We start from the raw sequence: 11,266 nt of genomic DNA, 5'->3' as shown, positions 1-11,266 counted from the left end.
ATTTAAATAATGTGATTATTTAAATTTGAATTTGAACACATCTAGTTTTATCCATTTAAACTTATTTGATAAGTTGTTCAATTTAGAATTCAAATTAATTTAAGTTTGACTTAAATTCAAATTTGAATTTGAATTAAAATTGAACTACAGGATAAAAGACGATTTCTCTTCCTTCCCTATCTTCTGTTGGCGCCACACACAGGGTGAAACCCTAATAGTGTGGCCAGCCACCTTATGGATAAGGGGAAGGGATTTTTTGTTCTAAAATTCAAATTGGAGATAGGGATTTGATTCTTTTTGAAGTTTGACTTCTACTCTTTAAATATGAGAATGATAGAAAATTGTTGATACAATTTTTTGAAACAGTTTTTCTGCCCTAATTAGATTGGTGGCCGAATTTCTCAAGGAAAAAAAGAGCAAATATTTTTCTCTAAAAATTCCACATCGTGCATGCGTTGGTGTTTGTGGAAATTCGAGTGTTTAAGAAACCTGTTTTGTCTCATGTGTGCCCACACACACGTCTACGTGGAATCAAGGAATTGACGTGGAAGACTTTAGTTTTCTAAACACAAAGCTTGGAGTAAGGACTGTTCGTGGACAAAGAACTCAAGTTATCATCCGAGTCGGCTTCCTGGTATTTCTTCCGGATTGAGTTCTTGATGTAAATTAGTGCGATTAATTTATTCATGCATAAATTAATATAATCTATAGAGTATCTCAAAAAATTTTCTGAAATTTTTGTTATACACGATCGGCCTCTTCCCCACGCTTCCACACCCGAATTCGATTCGGGAACCAACAACTAATCTCTGTCTAACCATAGTATTCATGACTGTTCTATTGATAAATCTTGCAATTTGTCACTTTTTATTAGCAAGATAATTACACTAATATGTTTATCTCATATCCTTTATGTATACTTAGTCTTCTTATTTTTTCGTTCCTTTGTTTAATAGCGATGATGATCAGAATTAAAGTCCCATACTTTGAGTTCTATATAATTTGTCCAGAGATTGCTGTGAATATAGTTTCTTTGTTTTCGACATTACCTCTTTCTTCCGAAGGCTGAGTCCTCCTTTTCCCATTCTGTTTTTATAATCTGCAAACTCCTCATTTTTACTTGATTTCAAATCTTCCTATCTATAGCTTCAATATTTGAATGGACTGCAAGGGACATTTACTTAGGTCTTTACAGAAAAACTTCCTTTTTGTCTTCTTTTCTCCTGTTCTTCGCCCTTTAGTTTCAATATTGCATTAGGTCTTTACAGTAAAACTTATTTACATGTATCATATATTGGTTTTTGTCCTTCCCTTTGTTTTTTTTAGCTTCTTAAGTTTCAAGCATTGACGTACATATTTGTAGCTCTCATTACTGTAAATTCTATAATGCAATCACTATGTTGTTCTTTTCTTTGTTTTTCCTATCTTTCTCAATACAATGTTTTTCATCTTCTTTAATTAAAGTGTGGAGCCGGCTTCTATTCTCTTTTCAATCTTCTTATCTTCTTCCATCTCTTCAATTCTCTCTTCTGCTTTTTCTGGCTTTTAATCTCATCCTATTCTCTTAATTGGTCTCTACTTTGCTACTATTTTTTACATATAAATAAAATCAAAGCTTTTTGCCCCTTCTTTTAATTCACCTGGTAGTCTTTGGACAAATTCATGTTTTACTCTAGTCACTCATCTTTTGTGACATATACTTTATAATTTGTGCGATGAATATAGTAACTTATTAATTTATGTGTTTTTGTGCAGTTGCCCTTAGTTGGTAGCCACAAAAAGTGCAGTTGCCCTTAGTAGGCAGCAACAAAAACACTGCAGATACATGAGTTTGCTTATTCATTGCACATTGCTGAGAATATTAAATATTTAAGCCATAATTGCTACATCAAAACACTGTGATATCTATGTTTTGTTACAGTTTTTGATTTTTATACTTGGCCCTTGATTTGTTTCTGCCTTACCCATATAATACATTTATTATGTTCACCTTTCTATTTTGATGCACCCGGTGGATCATGCATAAATCTATATCCTCCTTTGCTCATTCAGTTTCTATGATATATAAGTTATAATCAATATGATAAACTCGGTTTCTTACTACTATTTCCATTTCTCTGCGCTTTCCCTTAGCACGTTTTTACCGCACATCACTGAAAGGATTGATTACCTAAATGACAATTACTAAGTAAAAATATTCCCATTTTGATGTTTTACTAGATATAGTTTCAATTTTTCTCCTCCTCCCATGTTGTATCTGCACTTTCCTTCATTTCCTTCTTATTCTCTGCCTTACTCTCTCTGTTTTATCTTTTACTTGCAATTTGCTTGCTCATTCTCAGTCTTCATCTATCCCTTTCTCTTATTACTTATTCACTTAGTTATATTTTTCCAGATTTTCTATCACACACTACTAGGTCTTTTCATTACTATATTCTTGGTTGTTCCCTACCATTCATTGGCTAATATTTGGTGTTTGCAGTAGCATTTGCATCCTTTTAGTTAATATTTAGAACTTTTAGTGATAGACTCTAAACAATTTTCACATACACTGAATGTGACAAAATCAATCTTTGCTCTTTACGCTTTTTTACTTTTTTTCATATATATTTTTTTGCCTCTATTGATGACTATTAGCAACTGAACATGCTCAAAAAATAATTTTTTCAATCTTTACCAACTATTGGCAAACCATATTCACCTCATTTTTATTTTATTTTATAAGTAAATACTTTTGAATTATTAAGTCTCCCCATTCATTTTTTATCTGCATCTATATACACATGCATTTAGTTAACATATCTTATTTTCAATTAACTTTTTCATGTGGTGATGATGAATATCTATAACTTTAACAAATTAAATCACACTTGATTCATACAATAACTACCACAAGTGCATCTATTTTATTCATTTAATCAATTTATGCAGTCACTCTTTCTTTCTCTTCTTTGGCGATTCCTATTTTGCTCTTCTTCTTAAAATCGTTTTATTTCTTTTTCTACCTTACTCTTTAATCAATTAAGCTCCTCCTAAATTCTCTCCTATTGACTCTTCTCCTTTACTTACAGTCAGCTTTACTAAGTATTTTTGTACAAACACCGCCATCAACTTTGATACTATCTATTTTCATTTTCCTAAATTCTTTCCCTCCCATGTTAATATTTTTTCCTCCTACATCAATTCATTAAATACTGTCCCAAGTCATACTATTGATAATGATATCTATCTTCCCTATTTTCTTGATGCTTTATTATATAAATTATCTTGAATTTTCTTAAATTATAGAACCTAATCGCTCACTTTTTCAGTTAATTTTTTACTCTCATCTCTTTTTCAATTTAATCCCTTTCATCACAGCTCCACAAATACAACTACAAATATCTGACTATTTTTTCCTTCCGCCTGTATCCAGTAACCAGTTTCTCACTGACTTCGTCTTCTATTCGGCACATTGTTTTTGTCTTCATCAACTAAATACATATAGTCTGCCCTTTTAATATCCATAATCTCATTATATAAACCTCCATTGTTCCATCTAAATATTACCAACTGTACATATCCACATACAAAAACATATGTATCCATAAATATATTTTAGACTAAAATACTATTCGTATTTATACATAAATACATCTATGAACTGCTTCTACATTAAAAACATTGCCAACAATACTTTCTGCAGCATCGCACAGGCAACAAGCTCGTTCTTCTCTAAAATTGTTTCCTTTTTTCTCTAAATTCTTTCCTATCCTGTCATTTCAACCACTAAAATATATATTAAATAAATATAGTATCTTAAAATATATCTTTTACCCTACTCCTGATTCAAGATAAATTCATGAGAAAGTGGAATCTCTTTAAGATCTACTCCAACATTTAAAAATTAATTAATCGGTAAAGATACATATACTTGATGCCCCGCCTGAAATAATTATTTCAGGCACATTCTTATTTTAAGTTTTGTTTTCATATATAGACTTTCCTCTTTTCCTTTTATTTCCCTAACATTTCATATCAATTCTCTAAAATATACATTTAACAAATATAACCCTTAAAATATTTTTACCCCACTGAAATAATTATTTTAAATACATCCTTCTTTGAAGTTTTTTTTTTTTTTTTTTTTTTTTTTTTAATTTTTTTTTTCCCTTTTTTTTTAATTTCTTAAAAATATAATTTTCATATCAATTCTCTAAAATATACATTTAACAAATATAGCCCTTAAAATATCTTTTTTACCCCACTAAAATAATTATTTCAAATACATCCTCATTTGAAGTTTTTTTACATACAATTTGATTAATTTTTTAACAAAATAGTTTCAGCAGTAATATATTATACTTATCTATACATATATAATATTCGACTTTAACACAAGTTTAATTGAAATGTGTATTTTAACGAATCTCTTTTTTTTCATTTTTCTTAAATTTTATTCATATTTTATATGTTTTAATAATTATAAGATAATTATAACTTAACACACAACACAGATGCTCCACTTGCATAGAATGAGGAGTCCAACTAGTAATAAAATAAAAAAGCAACACAAAAGCACTAAAAGACAAAACAACTTGATCATGACTTTGAATAGTGTATTATGAGAGAAGCTATATGAACCTAATTGTGCTTTCTATATATGTTATAGAAAAAGAAAATCCAAAATAAGAAAAAATACGACTCTAATTATGTGATTAGTTTGTTTTCCTCGATTCGGCCTCTGGCTTGGTTGGACGAAGGCTTGTTTCCCTCAGAAGATTATGAAGTACTACACCCAATATAACATAGTTTAAATATAAACCAATTAAACTAAATTAGTACAAGTAGTAAGTAACAGTCATATTCAATTCCATCCTCCAATCCCAACCTATTAGATTGCTCTTTCAAGAATTATTGAACTTACTGCGTTGCAATGATTATCATCCAAATATTAGGGAGAGGAGTTGGGTCTTTCTTTCTTTTTTCTTTTACTTTCTTTTGCATATACTTTGTTCTGTGATTTTTTTTTTTAAGATTATATTTTATGCATTATACTAAAATACCCTTCTATGTCAATTTGTGCACGTGATCAAATCCGTTAAAAACTTAACGGAATTAGATGAAAAGGTGTTAGTTGCTCTAATTAAAGAGTTTAGAATGTGTTTTGTCAAAGATTATAAAAAGAAAGGAGGAAAATATGCTTAATTGATAGAGTAATAAAAATTAATTGACTAAAATTTAAAAATGGTTATAAATAAGCCAATTAGATGCAAATCTTGATTTACACCTAGTTAAATTTCTAAAAGTACCCTTTTTAATTTTTAAAAATAACCCTTATAAAAATACAAGAATTTTGAAGTTTGTTTAGTTCGTTAATTTAAATTTTTAATTTGAGTTAAAATGTGATTTTATATGAGAATTTTTTATTATAATAAAAAAATTAAATGTGACTGTTTTTAAAATTTTTTTACTATAATAAAACTCAAATCGATGAAATAATGATAACTTGGGTTGCGTTCTTTTCAATAACTCCAAATTCAAGATTGGAGTTAAAAAAGTGAGTTTAATTGGAATTGTGTTTGAAACTTGAATTGTGTGTTCACTTGGATGATTTGTGAGATGTGAACTTGAGTTTTATGTTCACTTTGACAAAAACATAACTCTAAAATTTTGCAAGTATTGACGCACAATTGTATATAACTATAAACATATATATATATATATATATATATAAACACAAGGGAAGTAAAAGAAAACAAAACAGACAATGGACCAAAGCCAAGGACAACACGATTTGGGACTAAACTGTGAACAACCAAGTCCGAATTTTGTGGCTATTTAACTTATTAGTAAATAAAGCAATGGGGTTGTTGGCTTGGTTACTGGATCTAGCAAATGTACTTCCTCCGGTGATATAATGGTGATTATAGGCTGTCATGAGTGTGCCACAACGAAGCGAGTTTTTTATTTTATTTTATTTTTATTTATTATTTTTTATTGCTATCTTTGATGTATGTACTATGTAGTACTAACTGAACCTTGTAAATGGCCCTATAATACTCAGTACCTAACATGGTAACCGGCTTGTTTGTAATTCTTGTAGTGTCTGTGCGGACTGTCATTTATCCGGCACTCTTTGTATGTGGACTGACTGCACCACATGCTTTGAGAGCTGTGCAAGTATGGCAGGTGAATATGGTTGCCTTGGAGGTGCTGGTGAAGCAGGGCTACCATTACTGTTTATAATGGCATTGATTGTGCTGGGACTTTTTACTTTAATTGGAATATTCTATAGTGTCTTGGTGGCTACAATGGTAGGACAACGAATTTGGCAATGGCATTATCACATACTTGCAAAAAGGATGCTAACAAAAGTGAGTCAGGGTGATTTTATTCCATCCTAGTTTATTTATTGGCTGCAATAGTATAAATTTCTTTTGCCATGTATATCAAGTTCAGCCCAGAAATGATGCTCAGTAGCTCTTTAAACCTCCAAACCACTAAGATCTTATCTCGACTTAGTCGACTGCGTACCTTTAGTAGAATTTAAATTTTTGCATAGCCAACTAATTTACGGAGGAATACTTTAGACAAAAGAATAGCCTATAAAACGGTTTTTTTTTTTTTTTTTTTGCTTGCACTTTTTAGATTTAATCTGCTATTGATTCGATCGATCATCAAATTCAATTGTCTTTAGAATTTATTTGAATCTATTATCAAATGGTTATGATCTAACAATGAAGATTATATGACCGTCAACAGTCAACTAACAGATTTGTTAATTATAACAGTTACAACCTTTCATAAAAATCGTGTTCAGGGGATGCATGCTCAACTCAGAAAAAGGAACAAATTCTGATGCTCTGCTTGGACAGCCAAAAACGACAGATCTCATATGTAACGACATACTAGTTGGGGCGATCGTTTGGCACACAAAACTTGAGTTTAGGGTCGTTTGGCTGTTCTTATGTTCTGTAAACAATGGCAAAAAATCTGTCTTTTTTGCCATTGTTTTGCTTATTGTGCTCTAGTTTTTCTAAGCTATTTTGGGTTGTTGTGAATCGGCAGCATCATTAGCCGCACATCCTAATCACCGCAAATAATGGTGGAATCAACATTAATGCAAAGCATTGCATTGCACACACACAGACCAGTTTTCGTGATAATGTAAAAAAATCAAGGGGGGACATTTTACCGTGTTTGAGCCGACAGAGGAGTGCTGATGCTCTGCTTCGATAACCCCCAACCGTGAGTCCGACGGTTCTGGCAGCCAAGTTCGCCGACGGTAACGAAGACGGGAAGACCGGTACCGGAGACAACTCCTACGCACTCGGAAACGACGTTGCACACTACATCGACTCAACAATACTGCCAGTGGACTGTAGGACTTCACGCTCGGCGGACCAATTTTGTCCGATTTGAAAATTGAAGAAGATGGGAAATAGGGTTTCGTGTTGGGCGCACAATCAGGAAAGGGGTGAGTATTGAGGGATTTATGGGTGCACGAGGAAGGAGGAACTCACGCGGCCATCGATTTGCACAAACCCACTGGATCAAAATAGCATCGCAGACCTTGGGGTTCACGGAGGCGCAACTGTAGCAGATGGGAGATGAGGGAAGCAAAGGGCGAGAACTGGAGAGGGGCCCTTTCTTGTGAGCCAAGCAGCAAACCTTGGAAACGACAATGAATGGCAAGCAACGGTAACAAGGCATGTGAAAAGCAGGTATGCGCAGAGAATCTGCACTATAGAAGACAGACTCGAGTTAAAGGAATATCAGGGGGTAGTTGATGTTTTATTACTCGAGTTCAAACTCGAGTTTTGAGTCTGAGTTTGAATTACCGAACGTGATATTAGTCCTAAAATTCAATCTGAATTGGGCTAACTTGAGTTTTGTGTGCCAAACGAACGCACTTTTGTTTTTCTCCTCTAAAAAAACGCAAACACCCGTGTTAAGATGAGATGCTCTCTCTCATCTCTCTCTCTCTCCACTCTTTCTCGCAAAGGTGAACATCGTGATTTTCTGGCGCCGTCACAAGGCTAACTAATGGCGACAAGCTTCACAAAGCCCCAATGACGCGATCGTCGCGAGGACGACGGAGAGACGACGACGTTTGAACGGTGCTGAAAAGACGGGGTGACGTTGGCCTGCCCAATGCCGAGGATCACAGTTGGGAGGGAGGGGGAGAAGGGGGAGAGAGAGCCAACATGAGGGAGGGGTAGAGGAGAGAGAGAGCCGACGGGAGGGAGGGGTAGAGATTTGGAGAGTACTATTCGAAGGTGAGGGAGAGAGAGTGAGAGAGTGGGTTTGAGAAGAAAAGGGGCAAAAGCCTATATGAAAGGGTAAATTGGAAAATAGAATTTTTAAAATAAAAATTGGTCTTTTATTTTCTAATGATTAGTAAATTAGTTATTTACTTCTAAATGTTTTAAATGTTAACTTATTTACTGCAATTTTCCTTTTAAAAAAAGAACTGAATGGACGTTTGATTCGTGAATTTAGAATTATGATTCAGAATTATTCTCGTTTTACGTGTGTTTTTTGTGAGAGAAAATATTGTAGCGTGCTACGAATCATGATTCGAATCATGGTACGAATCCTCATTCCAAACGTTCTCTAAACTATTACTTACTAAATAAGTTATGGATCATTTATGTCAATTATTCTTTTATTATTTGTTTATTTTACTATATCTGTCACTCTTAACTAGAATTCTTATTATGTTGATGTTTTTGTTGCTCTCATTTTTGTTAAGAACTCTTGCAATGTTATGATTTTTGTTACTTACATTTTTAACAAAAAGATGTTTTATGAGATATGAAATAAAAGAATAAAGATTGGAAAAACTAATTAAATCACTCAAAGAGGTATCTAAATTAATTTAAAATAATGACATTTAAATTAAATTTAAAATTTAAAATCACCATATATGTAATTTAAAATTTATGACATTTAAATTTTACGGTGTAAATTATATATGCGATAACCAATTCCTTTAAACGACCTCAATCTAAATACAATCTTTATTTAGATTAAATTTTTTAAAATTTAAGAATTTAATTGTTTAAATTAAACAAATCAATATTAATATAATTCAATGTAGTATTACGCTAAGATAGTTTAAACATCATCAATTAAATCTAATAAATGTAACTAAGTAAGTAACAATCATATTCAATTCCATCCGCTAAACCCGGCTTATATTATGTAGCTCTTTTAAGAATTATGGAACGTCGTGCGTTACAATTGATTTCCAAATGATAATATCTCTCCCATTTGACAAAAGTTATTAAAAAAAAAACAAATAATGGAAGTAGGCGAATATTTACTTTAGCGTATTTATAAAACGCCAATGAAAACAAAACATATATAACAATTACGTTTCACAAAAATTATATACGACAAGAATTTTTTGTTACATTTAATCAAATAATATATAAGTTTGTACGTAGTACTGAGTTTTTATTAAAATACTATCTAAATACAAATTCAAGTTTTGACTCACTCAAACACAAACTCAAAAAGATTTTTATCTCAAACCATAACTCAAATGTACACAATCAAACACAAACTCAAGTTACAAGTTCAACTCAAGTTATAATTCAAATTCAACTTAAGAATTATACTCAAGTTAGACTCTAAAAGAACAAGCCTAGTATTCTTGAGAGTCAAAATTTAAAATATAATTTAAAAATCTAAAAAGTTCGATTAAATATAATTATATATGAAACTAGGATTTGAAAGATAATGGAAACTACTTAAAACATGTGAACTATAAATTTGAAGGAGGCAAAAGTGTAAGAAAAAAATTTTCAAGACAAAACTTAAAGGAGCCACATGGACTGAGGGGGAGCAACTGCCCTCGGGCCTCAAGTGGCTCCGCCCCTGATTGCAAGGACAAGTTTCGTTGCTAACTCATCAAATTACTACTTAACAAAAAGAAACTCCTAATCCTTACCTGCGGGTGTGGGTGGAGAGTTTGAAGACAAAGAACTCAATTCATATCATACTAAAAAAGTATACGACTAATTTGATTTTGGTCTAATTTATGATACAAGTGATGAGGAGGAAGATGGTGATAGACTTGATTTATGCCCAATAATCAATTCTAGTGAAGACACAATTGATGAGTAAAATTCAAGCCAAAAATTGACTTATGAAAGTTTTTGATGCCATGTCTTGTCTTAATATGAAATCCACTCAAAAGTTTGGAATTTATTTTTGGGAATTTTGTTTGTATTTATTTTAGGATTTTGAAAATTCAAAAGTTTGGATTTATTTCTCTACTTATTCTTGGGGTTTTGAAATTTGGAAGCGATCTTGTTTTCAAGTTGAGTCGTGAAATTGAGTGGGGTTGAAGGCTATTACCTTGTAATATTCATTTGAAATCGAAATTGAAAGAAGATAACAGAAATATTTTCGCTAGTGATTTTTTTCCGCTGCCATAGCATCTTAATTTGTTTTTTTTTTTTTTTTTTTTGAAAGTGAAGAGATTCGAACTCTATTACCACTAAACTATGCCTCGCTTTGTTCTTTTCTTGATAAGACTAAATATTGCAGTTCAGTGTAAATAACAAGGTAAAGAAAAAAGAAAAACGCCATTCAAATTGAACACTCAAATGTTAATAATACAGTAACTACTTTACAGCGGAAATTTGTGTTTCTTCTACTACCCTTTTTTTTTTTTGCTGGTAAATTCTTCTAGCTCTTAAACTCTCTCAAACGAGTCCCCGAAAAGTTACCTGGAATAGAATAAGAGATACCACGTAGCTTACAATTGATATTTGCATTGAAATAAAGCAATCGAGATATAAGAAGCAGATATTGCACCAAAACTCTTCCAGCAGAAGAAGAATCACGCTCAATTATATGTACAAAACACGAGAAATATAAAAACCACTTTTATTCCATTTCCATACCATTCAGAAAAACTTCAACCCTTCCGTTTACAGTACTGCACTAAATGGGTGCCAAAAAAAAAAACAAAAACAAAAAAAAAAAACTAGAAATCAAAGCCAGCATCATCAAAACCAGCATCATAAGCAGCCATTTCGCCTACATCAGACACCATATCCCCAATCAACAACCCGCCCAGCAAACCCGCTCCGAGTCCGAGCCCCATACCTCCGAAGCCCTTCTTCGGCTTCTGCGGCGGCGGCATCGCGTACCCGTACCCGGGCTGCGCCGCCTGGTACTGCGGATAAGCGTATCCCGGTGCCGCAGCGGGTGGCGGATAACCGTACCCTTGCTGAGGCGGCGGCGCCGGATGGCCACCGGACCGCGG

At 32.7% G+C, this 11,266-nt stretch overlaps 1 protein-coding gene across 1 annotated transcript in view; it reads right to left on the bottom strand.

Annotated features, from left to right (window-relative positions):
- Positions 1 to 10,852: 10,852 nt before the first annotated feature.
- LOC21386112 (protein SRC2) overlaps positions 10,853 to 11,266 on the bottom strand; it is a 1,180-nt gene continuing 766 nt past the window's right edge. Inside the window, exon 2 of the mRNA XM_024170077.1 lies at positions 10,853 to 11,264. Within this exon, the coding sequence (XP_024025845.1) occupies positions 10,985 to 11,264 (280 nt within the window). The 3' untranslated portion in view covers positions 10,853 to 10,984. The remainder of the gene's footprint in view (positions 11,265 to 11,266) is intronic.

Source organism: Morus notabilis, unplaced genomic scaffold, assembly GCF_000414095.1.
Source record: "Morus notabilis unplaced genomic scaffold, ASM41409v2 Scaffold1182, whole genome shotgun sequence".
In the NCBI taxonomy this organism is placed as follows: domain Eukaryota; kingdom Viridiplantae; phylum Streptophyta; class Magnoliopsida; order Rosales; family Moraceae; genus Morus; species Morus notabilis.
Note: the sequence above shows the minus strand (reverse complement) of the source record. Positions and strands in the feature narration are given on the sequence as shown.